The following is a 20,206-nucleotide window of genomic DNA, read 5'->3' as shown; positions in this document are numbered from 1 at the left end:
AGATACCATGAATATGCGAAGCACTTAGAAAAAATTGACAGATCTTTGTATCAAGGTAGTGAAAAAGCTTTCTCCTTATCTCAGTTTTTATTTTCCCCGGTAGCTTTTCTTTATACGCCATTTGTTTAGGGAAGGATTCCTTGCAGCAAGAGATAAGTTTATTATTTAGTATATGTTGATAAATAAATAAATTGAAATTTGACTTGATAATGAGCTGTCATAAATTAAATAATTCATGTGTTCTCTTTAACTTATCTCCATTTGTTTTCACAACATTCAAATATTGCTAACATTTTTTACTTCCAAAAATTTCATCCTTTTCATAACGTATGATCATGACCTAAGCATCTTGTCTGCCTGGAGTGCAGAATAGAACTGCTGTGAAAAAATTACATATAGCAAAGAGCATACAATAGGTGCTCTTTAGTATTTCAACATTTCAATTTTTACTTAATTTACTTTCATTCAAAAATATTACATTAATATGGTCCCTATAAGTTATTATTTTTCTTCTTAGTCATATTGTTTTGATATAAATAACATTGAATACCCAAGCCATGATTTTGAAGTGGGTGGTGCTTATGCTATCTATCTTCCATGTAGCTTATGAAAATATTGGAATGTAAATTACATAGTATTACTGAAAGTGACCAGTTATATTACTTGTGTTATCTATAAAAATGGTATTCCATTTTCAACAACAAGTAAAGTATACAATGGAGAACCAATTTCTGAATAATGTTGTTGTGGTCTTCGGTCCAAAGAATGTTTTGATGCAGCTCTCCAGGCAACTGTCCTGTGCAAGTTTCATTATCTCCAAATAACTATTTCAGCTCACATTCTTCTGAATCTGCTTACGGTTTTCATCTCTTGGTCTCTAAGCTTTTTACCTCCCATACTTCCCTCCAGTACTGAACTGGCGATCCCTTGATGTACCAAAATATGTTCCCTCAATCAGTCCATTCCTCTAGTCAGGTTGTGCCACAAATTTCGTATCTCCCCAATTATATTCAGTACCTCCTCATTAATTAGGTGATCTACCCACCTAATCTTCAGAATTCTTCTGTTGCACCGCATTTCAAAAGCTTCTATTCTTTTCTTGTCTACACTATTTAGCAGTCCATGTTTAGCTTCCCTACAGTGTTACAATTCATACAGATACTTTCAGAAAGGACTTTCTAACACTTAAATCAATATTCGATGTTAACAAACTTTTCTTCTTCAGAAAAAAACACTTTTCTGGTTATTGCCAGTATACATTTTACATTCTCTCTACTTTGGGCATTGTCAGTTATTTTCTGCCCAAATAACAAAATTCATCTTGTGATGAAACAAGCTGGGATTTTTTTACTTCCCCTCTTGTTTTGCCATCTGCTTCCTTAAAATTCATTTTTTAGTATCTGAATAACTACCATTAACATATGAGTGTAATCTGCATTTCCATAAAAGAGAATGGTTGGCCCTCAGTTTTAAAGAATATAACACCAGATCTAATTTTTTGCTTAGTTTTATGCATGTAATTGATTTTCTAATTTATTTTGACTATTCCTAGTTAGAATCTTTTGTTATAGGTGAAATCAGTAATCGTTTTGTAACTTAAATTCTATTGTTGATTTATAAACAAATATAAATTCAGTACTAATTATAAACATTTGGAGGGCCAACTAATAGTATTCTTAAAGGAAAATCTCATATAAAGATGTGAAACAATTACTAACAAAGAGATAGAGGGGCTGGCCAGTACTTACCTCAGCTCAGTACAGCCGATAGAAACACAAAAAAACAACCGAAAATTTAAGCTCCTAGCTTTCGGAATAAATGTTCCTTCATCAGGGAGGAGAGAGGGGAAAGAAAGGGAAGAAGGGAAAGTGGATTTAGTTACTCACAACCCAGGTTATGAAGCAACAGGGAAAGGAAAACAGGGAAGGTAGCAAGGATGGAGGCATGGTTGTCAGAGGGAAGCCAAAGATATTCTACTGCAGGTACTGTGCCAGCTTCAAACCAAAGAGGATGCATACAGAAGTAAAGAGGTGTATAGTATAAAGATGTAGGATGGAAAGATGCATGAATGGCTAAAGAGGAAAGGGAAAGAGGAGAAGACTGAAAAGTAAATGGGAGTGAGGTTGTTTAACGTAGGTTTAGTCCAGGGGGATGGCGGGATGAAAGGATGTGCTGGAGTGCAAGTTCCCATCTCCGCAGTTCAGAGGGACTGGTGTTGGGTGGGAGAATCCAAATGGCACATACAGTGTAGCAGGTTCCTAGGTCCCTAGAATTATGCTGGAGGGCATGCTCCGCTACTGGGTATTGGACATCTCCTAGGCGGACAGTTCGTCTGTGTCCGTTCATGCGCTCAGCCAGTTTAGTTGTTGTCATACCGATGTAAAAGGCTGTGCAGTGCAGGCATGTCAGCTGATAAATGACATGTGTAGTCTCACACGTGGCCCTGCCTTGAATTGTGTATGTTTTCCTAGTAGCGGGGCTGGAGTAGGTGGTTGTGGGGGGATGCATGGGGCAGGTTTTGCAGCGGGGTCGGTTACAGGGGTAGGAACCGCTGGGTAGAGAAGGTAGTCTGGGAATATTGCAGGGTTTAACAAGGATGTTACGGAGGTTAGGGGGACGACGAAAGGCAACTCTGGGTGGTGTGGGGAGAATTTTGTCAAGGGATGATCTCATTTCAGGGGTTGACTTGAGAAAGTCATATCCCTGGCGGAGTAATTTATTGATGTATTCGAGGCCAGGATAATATTGGGTGACAAGGGGGATGCTTCTGTGTGGTCTGAGGGTAGGAATATTGTTGTTGGACGGGGAGGAATGTATTGCTCGGGAGATCTGTTTGTGGACAAGGTCTGCAGGATAGTTGCGGGAGAGGAAAGCACTGGTCAGGTTATTGGTGTAATTGTTGAGGGATTCGTCACTGGAGCAGATACGTTTGCCACGAATACCTAGGCTGTAGGGAAGGGAGCGTTTGATGTGGAATGGATGGCAGCTATCAAAGTGAAGGTACTGTTGTTTGTTGGTGGGTTTGATATGGACAGAGGTGTGGATGTGAGCTTCAACAAGATGAAGGTCAACATCCAGGAAGGTGGCTTTGGTTTTGGAGAAGGACCAGGTGAAATTCAGATTCGAAAAGGAGTTGAGGTTATGGAGAAAATTAAGGAGTGTTTCTTCACCATGAGTCCAGACCACAAAGATGTCATCTATAAACCTATACCAGGCCAGGGGAAGCAGCTGTTGGGTCTTCAGGAAAGCCTCCTCCGTGCGGCCCACGAAGAGGTTGGCATAGGATGGAGCCATCCTGGTTCCCATGGCAGTTCCCCTGATTTGTTTGTAGGTCTGGCCTTCAAAAGTGAAGTAATTATGGGTGAGGATGAAGTTGGTAAGTGTGATAAGGAACGAGGTGTTTGGAAGATCTTCGGGTGGGCGTTGGGAGAGGTAGTGCTCAAGGGCAGAGAGACCATGGGTGTGTGGGATGTTTGTGTAAAGGGATGTAGCATCTATGGTGACAAGAAAGGTTTCAGGTGGGAGAGGAGTGGGAATGGATTTGAGGCGTTCTAGGAAGTGGTTTGTGTCCTTGATGTAGGATGGGAGTCTGCAGGTGATAGGTTGGAGGTGTTGGTCTACCAGAGCTGAGATACGTTCTGTTGGGGCTTTGAAGCCTGCTACAATGGGACGGCCAGGATGGTTCTCTTTGTGGATTTTGGGTAATAGGTAGAAGGTAGGGGTACGTGGCTCAGGTGGAGTGAGTAAGTCTATGGAAGCCATTGTGAGGCCTTGTGAGGGACCTTGGATTTTTAGGATTTTCTGCAGCTCAGTCTGAACGGAGGGAATGGGATCCTGGGTAACAGCTTTGTAGGTTGAGGTGTCGGAGAGTTGACGCAGTCCTTCTGCCACATACTCCACACGGTCAAGTACCACAGTTGTGGAGCCTTTATCCGCCGGAAGGATTACAATAGAGCGGTCTGTTTTCAGCTGCTTAATGGCACGGGATTCAGCTGGGGTGATGTTGGGGGTTGTCGGAATGTTCTTCAAGAAGGACTGGGAGGCAACACTGGATGTGAGGAATTCCTGAAACGTCTGCAAGGGATGGTTTTGGGGGAGGGGAGGAGGATCCCTTTGAGAAGGCGGTCGGAACTGTTCTAAACAAGGTTCAACACTGGGTCTAGTATTTGGGGGCTGTGTTTGGGTGGTGAAGTGATATTTCCAGTTGAGGTTCCGGGTGAAAGAGAGGAGATCTTTAACCAGGGCAGTGTGGTTGAATTTAGGTGTGGGGCTAAAGGTTAAGCCTTTTGATAGAACAGATGTCTCTTGAGGAGAGAGGGATCTGGATGAGAGGTTTAGAACTGAATTGGAGTTGGTGATATGTGGCATTTGACTGTGGTTATAGTTGAGATTTGGTCTGTGTGGGGTATGTGCTGGGATGGGGAGATTGAGTAGGGTGGCTAGGCTAGGTTTGTTGGCTATGAGGGGGGTTTGTTGACGGTTCTGTTGTGGTTGGTGTTTGTGAGGGATAGGGAGAGGGACCCCACTTCTTAGTTGTTGCACTAGCACTGTGGATAGTTTTTTCAGGTGGTGTGTGGCATGGGACTCAAGTTTGCGGCTGGCTTCTAGGATGATGTTCCTGAGTGTGTTCTCCAAGCAAGGGTTTGAGAGGTGGAGGACTTTGAAGAGAGATAGGAGCTGTTGGGAGTGGTGGTTACATGTAGTAGTGTAGAGGTTCAGGACAAGTTGGGTAAGGGCTAAGGATTGAAGGTTCTGGAAGTCCAGGAGAGATTGGTGGAAGGAGGAATTGCACCCAGAGATGGGAACTTTTACGGTAAGTCCTTTAGGGGTAATTCCAAAGGTTAAGCAGGAACGGAGTAAAAGTATGTGGGATTGCAGTTTGGCTACGGTAAATGCATGTTTCCGGAATGAATGTAAATAATGTGGTATAGGATTAGGGTACATAGTGGGTAACTGGTGGGTAGGGAAATTAAATAACTAAAGTTAGAATAGTAATCATAAGAAGGAATAAAACACGGAAGGAAGGGCGAGAAAGAAAGAAATTGTGTTGGTAACCTTAAATACCAAAGAAAGACCACCGAATAAGAAAAATACGGAAAAAGTTGACCAGACCAAGCAAGTATGTCCAGATCAGGGGAAAAAGAACACACGCTGCTCAAAAACAGAGATAGCGAGTAGCGGAAAAAAGATCGCGCGTGACGCAAAAAAGATCGCGCGTGACGCAAAAAAGATCGCGCGTGACGCAAAAAAGATCGCGCGTGCCGCAAAAAGGTTCGCGGGTGGCGCAGAAATGTTCCAAAAAATGTTTCCTGTGGCAGAGAAAGATAGACAATGGCACAAAAATATCACCAGCAACACGAAATCGACGGAATTGGATGATACTGATAGGTGTGGAAGAGATTGTTGGCACTGATTGTTGGCTGGAAAACAGCGAATAACGAACGTTAAAACTGTGGAATGTTAAATAATGGAATGTTAAATAAATAAATCAATAAATAGAAAAAGAGAAGTGGACTATAAACCGAACAAGACAATAGGAGGCAAATGAAACTAGCACAGTTGGTGACGAATATATATATATATATAAAACACTGAAGAAGAGAAAGTGTTTAGGTGATAGATGTAAGTGATAGCTAACAAAAGGGACAAAACAATGAAGAATGTGGACCATATAGGTGATCTAACTAATTAATGGAAAATCTCATATAAAGATGTGAAACAATTACTAACAAAGAGATAGAGGGGCTGGCCAGTACTTACCTCAGCTCAGTACAGCCGATAGAAACACAAAAAACAACCGAAAATTTAAGCTCCTAGCTTTCGGAATAAATGTTCCTTCATCAGGGAGGAGAGAGGGGAAAGAAAGGGAAGAAGGGAAAGTGGATTTAGTTACTCACAAACACCAACCACAACAGAACCGTCAACAAACCCCCCACATAGCCAACAAACCTAGCCTAGCCACCCTACTCAATCTCCCCATCCCAGCACATACCCCACACAGACCAAATCTCAACTATAACCACAGTCAAATGCCACATATCACCAACTCCAATTCAGTTCTAAACCTCTCATCCAGATCCCTCTCTCCTCAAGAGACATCTGTTCTATCAAAAGGCTTAACCTTTAGCCCCACACCTAAATTCAACCACACTGCCCTGGTTAAAGATCTCCTCTCTTTCACCCGGAACCTCAACTGGAAATATCACTTCACCACCCAAACACAGCCCCCAAATACTAGACCCAGTGTTGAACCTTGTTTAGAACAGTTCCGACCGCCTTCTCAAAGGGATCCTCCTCCCCTCCCCCAAAACCATCCCTTGCAGACGTTTCAGGAATTCCTCACATCCAGTGTTGCCTCCCAGTCCTTCTTGAAGAACATTCCGACAACCCCCAACATCACCCCAGCTGAATCCCGTGCCATTAAGCAGCTGAAAACAGACCGCTCTATTGTAATCCTTCCGGCGGATAAAGGCTCCACAACTGTGGTACTTGACCGTGTGGAGTATGTGGCAGAAGGACTGCGTCAACTCTCCGACACCTCAACCTACAAAGCTGTTACCCAGGATCCCATTCCCTCCGTTCAGACTGAGCTGCAGAAAATCCTAAAAATCCAAGGTCCCTCACAAGGCCTCACAATGGCTTCCATAGACTTACTCACTCCACCTGAGCCACGTACCCCTACCTTCTACCTATTACCCAAAATCCACAAAGAGAACCATCCTGGCCGTCCCATTGTAGCAGGCTTCAAAGCCCCAACAGAACGTATCTCAGCTCTGGTAGACCAACACCTCCAACCTATCACCTGCAGACTCCCATCCTACATCAAGGACACAAACCACTTCCTAGAACGCCTCAAATCCATTCCCACTCCTCTCCCACCTGAAACCTTTCTTGTCACCATAGATGCTACATCCCTTTACACAAACATCCCACACACCCATGGTCTCTCTGCCCTTGAGCACTACCTCTCCCAACGCCCACCCGAAGATCTTCCAAACACCTCGTTCCTTATCACACTTACCAACTTCATCCTCACCCATAATTACTTCACTTTTGAAGGCCAGACCTACAAACAAATCAGGGGAACTGCCATGGGAACCAGGATGGCTCCATCCTATGCCAACCTCTTCGTGGGCCGCACGGAGGAGGCTTTCCTGAAGACCCAACAGCTGCTTCCCCTGGCCTGGTATAGGTTTATAGATGACATCTTTGTGGTCTGGACTCATGGTGAAGAAACACTCCTTAATTTTCTCCATAACCTCAACTCCTTTTCGAATCTGAATTTCACCTGGTCCTTCTCCAAAACCAAAGCCACCTTCCTGGATGTTGACCTTCATCTTGTTGAAGCTCACATCCACACCTCTGTCCATATCAAACCCACCAACAAACAACAGTACCTTCACTTTGATAGCTGCCATCCATTCCACATCAAACGCTCCCTTCCCTACAGCCTAGGTATTCGTGGCAAACGTATCTGCTCCAGTGACGAATCCCTCAACAATTACACCAATAACCTGACCAGTGCTTTCCTCTCCCGCAACTATCCTGCAGACCTTGTCCACAAACAGATCTCCCGAGCAATACATTCCTCCCCGTCCAACAACAATATTCCTACCCTCAGACCACACAGAAGCATCCCCCTTGTCACCCAATATTATCCTGGCCTCGAATACATCAATAAATTACTCCGCCAGGGATATGACTTTCTCAAGTCAACCCCTGAAATGAGATCATCCCTTGACAAAATTCTCCCCACACCACCCAGAGTTGCCTTTCGTCGTCCCCCTAACCTCCGTAACATCCTTGTTAAACCCTGCAATATTCCCAGACTACCTTCTCTACCCAGCGGTTCCTACCCCTGTAACCGACCCCGCTGCAAAACCTGCCCCATGCATCCCCCCACAACCACCTACTCCAGCCCCGCTACTAGGAAAACATACACAATTCAAGGCAGGGCCACGTGTGAGACTACACATGTCATTTATCAGCTGACATGCCTGCACTGCACAGCCTTTTACATCGGTATGACAACAACTAAACTGGCTGAGCGCATGAACGGACACAGACGAACTGTCCGCCTAGGAGATGTCCAATACCCAGTAGCGGAGCATGCCCTCCAGCATAATTCTAGGGACCTAGGAACCTGCTACACTGTATGTGCCATTTGGATTCTCCCACCCAACACCAGTCCCTCTGAACTGCGGAGATGGGAACTTGCACTCCAGCACATCCTTTCATCCCGCCATCCCCCTGGACTAAACCTACGTTAAACAACCTCACTCCCATTTACTTTTCAGTCTTCTCCTCTTTCCCTTTCCTCTTTAGCCATTCATGCATCTTTCCATCCTACATCTTTATACTATACACCTCTTTACTTCTGTATGCATCCTCTTTGGTTTGAAGCTGGCACAGTACCTGCAGTAGAATATCTTTGGCTTCCCTCTGACAACCATGCCTCCATCCTTGCTACCTTCCCTGTTTTCCTTTCCCTGTTGCTTCATAACCTGGGTTGTGAGTAACTAAATCCACTTTCCCTTCTTCCCTTTCTTTCCCCTCTCTCCTCCCTGATGAAGGAACATTTATTCCGAAAGCTAGGAGCTTAAATTTTCGGTTGTTTTTTTGTGTTTCTATCGGCTGTACTGAGCTGAGGTAAGTACTGGCCAGCCCCTCTATCTCTTTGTTAGTATTCGTAAAGGATCTATTTGAAAACATGTTAGCAAATCCAGCCCTTAATTAATTCCAAAGTAATTAATAGTTTTGTCAAAAGTATTGTTTGCATAACAAGATTAGTTAAGTTCATGATTTAAACAAATGATTCGCCCTAAGTCTTGTAGTAGAAGAAACTGTTAAAAAGAACCAAGTTTTTGATGTATTCAGTTAATTTAATGGGTTAAGTTTCAGTTGTAATTTCTGTAAATTTAACTTCAAACAATGTATAATTTCAGTATCTACTATTGTGAGGATATATAAAGGCCCAGTTTCTGGTCACGAGACAGTCAATCCACGGCTGAGTTTCAGATGAGGAACCTGTATTGGTTAGATCAACAACATTGCACCTGTGAAATAAATGTAACACAATTAGGCCGTGTGTTAAAAGGATGAGTGTCTGTTCCTTACATAACTTCTTATTCTTAAAGAACTGTGTGGTTAGGTTTTTACTGCTCGTAGGTATTCAGTAGTAAAATATAGTAGTATGTGGATGTTCACCTGCAAACTATTAGTGAGGCTTAGCAAAAATTAAACAATAGTGCACTGGCCATATTAAATGTGTATATGGGGGATTGTGAGCAGTGAAAGTAAACAACTGTGAAACGCAAATGTGCACCTATCGGCTACATCATTTAGTCAGTGTTTGACTTCCACCCCCCATTTTTCAGTCAGTATAGCAACGCAATAAATTGACATCGTGGACAGCAAATGAAGAAATAAAGCAGGGGAACGTCTTCATCTACTACTTCGGGTGTCTTGAGTCCTTCCCCATTAGTGGTGAATGCATGGAAAGGAGAGAGAACATTACTTGCATCACCCCTTGTATCCCTGCTTTCTGATTGATTAACAATTAAATTAACTACATCTTCTGGGTTATCTTCTCCTCCCTCCCAGTTTCAGTTTTCACTATTTGCTTTGTCACATGTGATAGTTTTGTGTCACTAAAAATAGAGAAATAGATTTCCTATTCACATTTTTTACCGCTCGACTTACTTTATTGCTGACATTCAAAAAATGTTTCCAAATACTTTGTTTTACAATGTGTGGAAACCATGGCATGCAGATCAGGTTATGGGTCAACTGTGGTAACAAGGTTGTGCATAGTCAGCTGTTGGTGGCTTCCACACACATGTTGTCACCAGTTTCTCATTCCTTGTCTTTCTGTGAGCATCCTTGGTGCACCTGAAACTTGAAATTAGTATCAGCAATGTAGCCTGCCTTATTTCGAATCTCAGCTCCTCTACCAGTTTGTAATGTTACACCATTTCAAAATCTGCTGAAATGTGAAAGAATTTGTCACTGTTTGTGTCACCAGCCAATATTGTGAGCAGTTAGTCAGATGGGGGCGAAAATTCAACAAAGTACAACTATTTATCTTCTTCTTTTCTTTTTTCTGCAACAGCTGATCCTCGTAGATAATCTGGAATTCTTCTAATATAGAATTTACATGTGAAATGTATAATAATCAAGTTTACAATTGCACTGTTCTAAATAATACTGTTTATTATCACATTATTTGGACAGATGACAAACATAGATTCCCCTCAAAATCTTTCGTAAGACTGACCTGCTGGGTACAGTATTCTGCCAGTATTTATAGTAAACAGTACAATTGGACGGTAAAATGCTTCTAATTTACAGTTACATGTTTTTAAATACAAAGGTCACAGCAATTTTTGTTTTCGTAGTGAAATAAAAGATGTTCAGTTAAACAATAATTCACTTATTTCTTTGCTCACAGCCAAACTAGTGAATAAAAAGAGTTCCCTGCATTTACTGAGGGATCAAATTAGATACAGAATTTTGTATTATAGGCAGAACTTATGCCTCTGGCATAGTTATCAGAAAGTTAGATTTGTTTACATTTCCTAATAATAGTGTGACCACGAATTGTACAATTTTAACATACAGTAAAGCGTCGATTATCTGAAGTAATTGGGGGACATGTGTGTTTGGAAAACTGGTTTGTTCGGATAATCGAACTGTACATGTTTATTTGCCAAAAAGAAGTTTCGTCAGTATTGTAAACGTTTTCGAGAGCATAATCTTCTTCCTTTAATACGTCTCTTAGTTTGGCTTTGAAAGAATCAGCAGACAGTTTTTCTCCCTGTATTGGAAGATCACAAATGCCATGTCTTGACTTGAAGCGTTTTAACCAGCCCGTGCTCGCTTTAAAGTTCGAAGCCCCTCCAAGTTTTTCTTTGAACTGCGTTGCCTTCTCACGCAGAATGGGACCTGAGATAGGTTCTCCTTCCAATCTCTTTTGTATAAACCACTTGTAAACAGCGTCATCTAGATCTGTGTTAGTGGTGAGTTTCATAGTTTTACGGCTTGTTGATCCATCAGTAGAATCAAGCATAGCTCTAAAATTTGCTATGCTCGTCTTTTTTATATATATATATATATATATCCATAATAGTTGACTTCCCCACCTTGTACTCATTGGATAAAGTGGCTGCAGATTCATCTTCTTCTAATCTTTTCATAATATCATACTTGTCCCTCACAGGAAGGACAACACGTTTACGTTTAAGCATTTTGTATCGTCAAGTTCACTTCTTCACGCAGCAGCAGACAAGTGGTCGTTACAGAGAACAGAAGGTGACTGTTTGCACCGTAAGAAGCTCTTCTTGGGGGCACGCAATCCTTCAAAGTGCACGGATCGGCACGCCTCAACTCGAAGTTGGCGCAGCTGTTGCTGTGAACAGCTTTGATACTGCCGCTACTTCTACTGCAAGTGCCAAGCCCGACAGAAGTGTGCTGATTGTTGAAACACCGCGACTGGCGGCTTGGCCGGTCAGCAGCCCCTTGTGAAGGCCCCATTAGAAGCAATGTCCCGCCAGCGGTGGCCCAGTGCGGCGACTACTGTGGGAAACTTGGTTTGGTAGTGAGGGGAATGATGGACGGTAGGGTGGGAGACTAACAGATGCGAGCGAGTACACAGTTCGGTTAAGCGGTCCTTCAGGTAATCGACACTCTACCGTATTAGCATGTTTCTGCAGCTTTCAGCATATGAAAAGGTTTAAGAACATTTAATAGAAATACATTTGGACTAGTATTACATTGAAATAGGGATGCAGTAATGTTTGATAAATTACATCGCATCACTCATTGTTTGTGAATGTTTTGCAAATTACAAAAGAGCCAGATAATCTTATTCATTCCTACCAATGTCAGCAGTAGATTTAAGGACAGTATTATATGGTTATTATTTCCACAGTATTTCCTAAGGTGATTTTTACTCATGTTTGACTGTTTTGTATTTGTAACTTCAGATATAGTTGAAATCAGCTGTTACACTTCAGTAGGCAGAAGGTATATTCTGGTAACATACAATATCCTGTGGCTGTGAATGTTAAATGCAACATGATAATCGTGACCTTGGCACTTGTTTCACCACACTTGCCATTTGGATTCTTCCCCCAGACAAGTTTCTCACAACTCAGCAGGTGCAAACTGGCACTACATGTCCTTGGTTCTCGCCACCCACCTAGCCTGTATTTACGTTAATTTCTTCGGTCTTACCATTTCTTCACAGTAACTATTCCTTTAGTTTTATACATATTTCATTTCTTGACCTGTCTGTTTTTCATCATCCCTCTACCACCTCTATCACATGTAATGCACTTAGCATTTTGTTCTTACTAATTCATGAATGAATGGTGTTTTAGAAGTAATCTCTGCCTTGTGTATTACCCTATCTTGCATCTTAAGCTCTTAGGGTTTCAAATCTTGTCCAGTGCAGTCCCCGAGATTAGTCTTTCCTTCTCATGTCATACAGTTAGTGTCCCTTGACCTCGGGTTCCGGGTGACTTTTCTGAACTCTATCCCTTTTCGTAAACCTCTCCAGTCCTTTCGCTTCACCCTTCTTCCTTCCACTTCAACCCTTCTACCAGAAGGAGCCATTGGCTCTGAAAGCTTGCATACGTAATATCTTTTTTGATAAATGTGTTCTCCTGCCACTGCATGGTGAGGAGATGGTTTTCCTCTCTCCAATTATGTTTTCGCAAATTGATTATTTTCATTGATGTATTTCCCTCCTTCAGTATTGGTGTGACCTATGGAACTTTGCAGTCCTTAGGTACAGATCTTTCATCGAGCTAATGGTTGTATGTGATTGCTAATATGGGATTATCGTATTGGCACACTCTGAAAGGAATCTAATTGGCCTACAGTCTGGACCAGAAGACTTGTGTCTATTAAGTGATCTGAGTTGCGTCATTACAACGAGGATATCTACTTCAAAGTTACTCATGTGGACAGCAATTCTTAATTTTAATTATGGAATATTTACTTCACCATCTTTGGTAAATTAATTTTGGAAAACTGTGTTTTGTAATCCTGTTGTAGTGGCACTGTTATCAGTAACATTCCCGTTGCTGTCACACTGTGAACGTATTGATTTATTGGCTGTCAGTGCAGCTGAGAGGAAACAAATGACTATCACACACTAGCTCTAATGACCTCCGAAGATAGTGTTCTGCCCGAATTTTCACATAAAGAAATAGCAATGTTGTACAGGAGCGTGGTATTATTGGGGAAGTAGGGGAAGCGAGTAATTTTGATTAGGATAAAATTGATAATTTGACATTATGTATACTGGGAGTACAGATATTTGCAGTCAAGTATAGTCTTGTATAATGTGAAAATCTACATATCTACATCTACATTTATACTCCGCAAGCCACCCAACGGTGTGTGGCGGAGGGCACTTTACGTGCCACTGTCATTACCTCTCTTTCCTGTTCCAGTCTTGTATGGTTTGCGGGAAGAACGACTGCTGCAAAGCCTCCGTGCGCGCTCTAATTTCACATTCGTGATCTCCTCGGGAGGTATAAGTAGGGGGAAGCAATATATTCGATACCTCGTCCAGAAATGCACCCTCTCGAAACCTGGCGAGCAAGCTACACCGCGATGCAGAGCACCTCTCTTCCAGAGTCTGCCACTTGAGTTTGCTAAACATCCGTAACGCTATCAAGGTTACCAAATAACCCTGTGACAAAATGCACCGCTCTTCTTTGGATCTTCATTATTTCCTCCGTCATCCCGACCTGGTATGGATCCCACACTGATGAGCAATACTCAAATATAGGTTGAACGAGTGTTTTGTAAGCCACCTCTTTTGTTGATGGACTACATTTTCTAAGGAATCTCCCAATGAATCTCAACCTGGCACCCGCCTTACCAACAATTAATTTTATATGATCATTCCACTTCAAGTCGTTCTGCACGCATACTCCCAGATATTTTACAGAAGTAACTGCTACCAGTGTTCGTTCCGCTATCATATAATCATACAATAAAGGATCCTTCTTTCTATGTATTCACAATACATTACATTTGTCTATGTTAAGGGTCAGTTGCCTCTCCCTGCACCAAGTGCCTATCCGATGCAGATCTTCCTGCATTTCGCTACAATTTTCTAATGCTGCAACTTCTCTGTATACTACAGCATCATCCGCAAAAAGCCACATGGAACTTCCGACACTATCTACTAGGTCATTTATATATATTGTGAAAAGCAATGGTCCCATAACACTCAACTGTGGCACGCCAGAGGTTACTTTAACGTCTATAGACTTCTCTCCATTGATAACAACATGCTGTGTTCTGTTTTCTAAAAACTCTTCAATCCAGCCCCACAGCTGGTCTGATATTCCATAGGCTCTTACTTTGTTTATCAGGCGACAGTGCAGAACGGTATCGAACGCCTTCCGGAAGTCAAGCAAATAGCATCTACCTGGGAGCCTGTATCTAATATTTTCTGGGTCTCATGAACAAATAAAGCGAGTTGGGTCACAGACGATCGCTGTTTCCGGAATCCATGTTGGTTCCTACAGAGTAGATTCTGGGTTTCCAAAAACATGATGCTCTAACAAAAAACATGTTCTAAAATTCTACAACAGATCGACGTCAGAGATATAGGGTTATAGTTTTGCGCATCTGCTCGACGACCCTTCTTGAAGACGGGGACTATCTGTGCCCTTTTCCAATCATTTGGAACCTTCTGTTCCTCTAGAGACTTGCGGTACATGGCTGTTAGAAGGGGGGACAATTTCTTTGGCGTACTCTGTGTAAAAACGAATTGGTATCCTGTCAGGTCCAGTGGACTTTCCTCTGAGTGATTCCAATTGCTTTTCTATTCCTTGGACACTTATTTCGATGTCAGCCATTTTTTCATTTGTGCGAGGATTTAAAGAAGGAACTGCAGTGCGGTCTTCGTCTGTGAAACGGCTTTGGAAAAAGGCGTTTAGTATTTCAGCTTTATGCGTGTCATCATCTGTTTCAATGCCATCATCATCCCGGAGTGTCTGGATATGCTGTTTTGAGCCGCTTACTGATTTAACAGAAGACCAGAACTTCCTAGGATTTTCTGTCAAGTCAGTACATAGAATTTTACTTTCGAATTCACTGAACACTTCACGCATAGCCCTCCTTACTCTAACTTTTACATCGTTTAGCTTCTGTTTGTCTGAGAGGTTTTCACTGCGTTTAAACTTGGAGTGAAGCTCTCTTTTCTTTCGCAGTAGTTTCCTAACTTTGTTGTTGTACCACGGTGGTTTTTTCCCATCCCTCACAGTTTCACTCGGTACATACCTGTCTAAAATGCATTTTACGATTGCCTTGAACTTTTTCCATAAACACTCAACATTGTCAGTGTCGGAACAGAAATTTTTGTTTTGATCTGTTAGGTAGTCTGAAATCTGCCTTCTATTACTATTGCTAAACAGATAAACCTTCCTCCCTTTTTTATATTCTTATTAACTTCCATATTCAGGGATGCTGCAACGGCCTTATGATCACTGATTCCCTGTTCTGCACATACAGTGTCGAAAAGTTCGGGTCTGTTTGTTATCAGTCACTCGATGCTCTGTCGCTACCACCCATCCTAAACATCTGAGTGTCCCAGTCTATATCTGGTAAATTGAAATCTCCACCTAAGACTATAATATGCTGAGAAAATTGATGTCAAATGTATTCCAAATTTTCTCTCAGTTTCTCTGCCACTAATGCTGCTGAGTCGGGAGGTCGGTAAAAGGAGCCAATTATTAACCTAGCTCGGTTGTTGAGTGTAACCTCCACCCATAATATTTCACAGGAACTATCCACTTCTACTTCACTACAGGATAAACTACTACTAACAGCGACAAACACTCCACCACCGGTTGCATGCAATCTATCCTTTCTAAACACCGTCTGTGCCTTAGTAAAAATTTTGGCTGAATTTATCTCTGGTTTCAGCTTTCAGCTTTGGTACTTTCTATCAGCACTTGAAGTTCCGGTACTTTACCAAAGCAGCTGCAACAGTTTACAATTACAATACCGATTGCTGCTTGGTCCCCGCATGACCTGACTTTGCCCTGCGCCCTTTGAGGCTGTTGCCCTTTCTGTACTTGTCAGAGACCATCTAACCTAAAAACCCTCCCAGTCCACGCCACACAACCCCTGCTATGATCACAGGAAGGAGGTATAACGCAAGGTGGTCACCTTTCATGTCATGAAATAAAACATTGAATGATTAATATTTCTTAACAATGTGTTGATATGTTTTGAAACTTTGACAGATGATTGGTTTATTGAAAACCTGCCCATTTTTATTGTATTATTGTGCTCTGATTTCATTTTAATAAATTATTCCTGAAATGAGTTCATCCAAATATTTTCTCTCTTCATAAATATGGTTAAAAAATTTACTGGCTCGATGAACCAAAATTTTAATCTCTAATTCAAAAGTAGAATTTAATTAATGTGAGAAAGAGGTATGTTCCAGATTCAAACAACCTTGACACATGGCTAAAACTCTGTAAATTTCTTTGTTTCAGATTAAATGGAAGGAATCTAACACATATCTTGTTAAATATAAGCACTGTTTATCCAGAGCAATTGCGCTGATGCGTTCATATGTGATTGATGCATTCCAACATGCCACTCAGCAAGTTTTGGCTCCAAGAGCTGTTGGTGGTAATCAGACAGAACAGCTAGAGAGAGATACTTCATTTGCTTTGTGTTATGGTAAATTTCAAGCATCAGCACCTAAAGTCAAGCAAGTGATAATCCAAATTGAGGAAAGAGTTGCAAGAAATCAAGAGTAAGTTATTTTGTTGTATGCATTCACCTTTGAAATGCTGGCCACCTTTTTAAAAAAAAACAGTCTGGTTAAATATTTTGATTTTTAAAAATCTCTTTGGATTGCAGGTCATTGATTTTCTGTAGACAAGCTGTATATTGCTAACTACAGATCTCAGTTACCTGTTTTATTTTTGCTCTCTCTTTTTATTCCTTGTCAATAAGAGGATACCACTCATTATGTACTTGACCTGTGCAGTTCACAAGTCAAGGAAAAATGAGTCATTTCATGTTCATTTTGATGATACACGTGTTTTATGAATACAGGGTGTCCCACTCAAACCTCGTTGATTTTAAGGACCCAGGAGAGAGAAACAACAGTTACGAAAAAGAAAAATGCACCACATTGCAGAGCATATCAAAGAATTTATATTCCCGTGCCAGAAGTGCCAAGTATCATCGCCAGAGTGCAGCATGGTCACATGAAGTGTAAATGGCGACTCCACAGCAGCGCACACAAGCAGTTGTGTGGTTTGCAGAAACAATGTCAGCGATTACTGTGCAAAGAAATTATCGTCGTGTGTATGAATCTGATCCACCTGATGTGGAAACAATTAAGGAATGGCATAGGAAGTTTCTGGCAACAAGAAGTGTTCTGAAACATCAGGCAGTGCATATTATGGAGTTTCAGAAGCGGCAGTGGAGGGCATCAGAAAAACGTTTCTTAGGAGCCCACGTAAGTCAGTTCGTCAAGCATCTAGGGAACTTGATTCACATTGATCAACTTTGCATCATGTAGTTCTCCAGTGTCTTCGTATGTGTGCTTACAAAGTGCAAATTCTGCAACATCTTACATCAAACGATAAACTACACCAACAACAATTTGCTGCGGGTATGCTGCAGCATGTTGATCTGGATTCCAGCTTCCTGGATAGATGTTTATTCTCAGATAAGGCAGCCTTTCATCTATCAGGAAGGATTAGTAGGCATAATGCTTGGATTTGGGGTTCGCAAAATCCGCATGCTGTCATTGAACATGTTCGTGATAGCCCTAAAACTAAACGTCTGGTGCGGGCTAATGCATGACAGGATTGTTGGTTCCTTCTTCTTTGTGGAACAAACAGTGAATGGGTCACTGTACCTGGACATATTGGAGCAGTTTGTGTACCCTCAAGTACAAGACTTGCAACCCAACATTGTTTTTTAACTCCGACACATTGGTCAACGGCTGTTTGCAAGTTCCTGGATAGGAAATTTCCCAATCATTGGATCGGACGTGGAGGACCCGTTGCCTGACCACCACGTTCAACCAACATGTACCATTTAATTTGTTCATTTGGGGATTCGTGAAGGACTGCGTGTATGAGACCAAAGTGGACGACATGCCTACATTGCAATATTGTATCACTAATGCGATTCAACAACAACAGAGGAAATGTTACAAAGAACTTGGCAAGAAACGGAATATAGGCTCTGTATTCTTCGTGCTACAGATGGTTTACATGTAGGGATGTATTGATGATAAATAAATAATTTCTTTAGATGCTTTACAATGTGGTGCATTTTTCATTGTCGTATCCACCGAGATTCCCCCCCTCCCCCCCCCCTCCTCCTGTGTCTTTGAAATCAGGAAAGTTTGAGTGGGACACACTGTAATTTTTTTTCTTTTTTTCTGGCTTTACAGACTATTGATACTTTATTGAGGTTTTTCCTTGCAGAGATCAAGAAAATTACTTCAACTAAAAAAAAGTTTCCCCATAGGGCATTATATCTAATACATCTAACAGTATCTTAGTCACCTGTCCATTAGTAAAAATGATAAAGTTGGTCCTCAGTAGGCATTATTGATCATAAAATGAAGGAATACTTGAAAGGGACAACCTGTCTGAGTATTCAGTGTGTAGGAGTTATCTACTTCCACTTTCTCTCCTCATTTGTATGCCTATCAACAGTACTTAGAAATTTGATTAAAGCAGTCGAGATTAAAGCCATCCTCAGATTTTTTAGAACCTGCAAGATATGAACAGCAGAGTTACAAACAGTACTACTACATGTGGCATTAAAAGAAATCAGAGAAATGCTGTAGCGTTTACCCCTATGGCTGGAGCTGGCGACTCCTTGGTTTTTCACATGATGCCAGGATCATACACTGGGGCCAAGCTGTGGAGCCATAGTGGCAAATTTTTGCACTGACTGTGAATTCTGTCAGCAACAATCAATGGCATACACTTCACAAGAACTGAAATGTCACTACTGGATGAAATTTGTAAAGTAAGTTCTTGTAAGCCAAGTACGAGTATGGTACATAAGAAGTTAAAATATTATAAACCATGTGACTTCTCCATATGAACCATGTATAGAAAGTGAACAGTGCCTGATGTAATAATATGTGCTAAGTCATGACATCCAAACAAATATAAGAGCTTCCTTCTGTTCATATGTTGAATAGAGTGAATAAGCTACCACACTCAGCAGATCAAAAACAAAGAGGGAAAATTTCTATTCTCAAATAAATTGCTACAGCTGATGGTTAAGGTACTAAAATTATCTCAGCTGTTTAACTGAAAGAATTGTATATGCTTTTGTACACAGTGTATTACATTTCAGGCTAAAATGTTCAAAAAGAAATTACTTTATTTTCTTTGATACAATCAATATGTACTAACTCTGTATGCACAGTTAAGATTACTTTTCTTTTATAAACATTTGAAATTATGAAATATCTGGCACACTTAAAATTCCTGTTACTAATTGTGCAATCAGACAATATTTATTATGTTTACTTCTGGTTTCATTTATGAAATAATGGTATAAATTAATAGGAAGTCATTCATCAAAAAAGTTGTAAACTCTTTGGAATATTGTTAGTACAACAGAATGAGTTAGTAGTGGGTATGCATCAGATGTTTTCGGATGTGTTTTTGTGTTTGGAAATAACAACGTAATTTTCAGTTTTGAATGGAAATTGTAAAGGCAGTGTGATATAGAAAAATATGAAAGAATAAATATAAAACAAGCAATTCTTCAGTACTTATCAATTGGAACCATGAGAACATAGGATATCAAAAAATTTCAGCTTCAAGAATCAACCCCTAGACATTAAGAACTGGAGCCACCTATGAGAAAAGAAGATAAGTATAAAAGTTTATTGTATATCTTACTCCTCTTGAAGCTTATTAAGTTTTGTTTGAAGTCAAGTGACAATCAACAAGTGATGTGAGGGAGGAGTAGATTACATTGTATACATCGGAACTGCATCAGATAGGATAAACAGGTTGTTAAAAAATACTGACCTAACATTAGCTTTCTCTACCACAAACATACTTGCAAAAAACTGAAACATACTGTTGGAAAATAAAAATATTGATTCTCACATATAAGAAGTGCCTATAGGTATATATTCGACTGACTGATAGGAGTTTCCAGACAA

At 41.1% G+C, this 20,206-nt stretch overlaps 1 protein-coding gene across 1 annotated transcript in view; it reads left to right on the top strand.

Annotated features, from left to right (window-relative positions):
- The window catches only part of LOC126281850 (conserved oligomeric Golgi complex subunit 3), a 111,050-nt gene that overhangs the window by 29,441 nt on the left and 61,403 nt on the right, over positions 1–20,206 (top strand). Inside the window, exon 6 of the mRNA XM_049981110.1 lies at positions 16,533–16,798. Coding sequence (XP_049837067.1) covers positions 16,533–16,798 — 266 coding nt within the window. The remainder of the gene's footprint in view (positions 1–16,532; positions 16,799–20,206) is intronic.

This window comes from Schistocerca gregaria, chromosome 1, assembly GCF_023897955.1.
Source record: "Schistocerca gregaria isolate iqSchGreg1 chromosome 1, iqSchGreg1.2, whole genome shotgun sequence".
NCBI classification, from domain to species: Eukaryota; Metazoa; Arthropoda; class Insecta; order Orthoptera; family Acrididae; genus Schistocerca; species Schistocerca gregaria.
This window is presented reverse-complemented; position numbering and strand designations above follow the sequence as displayed.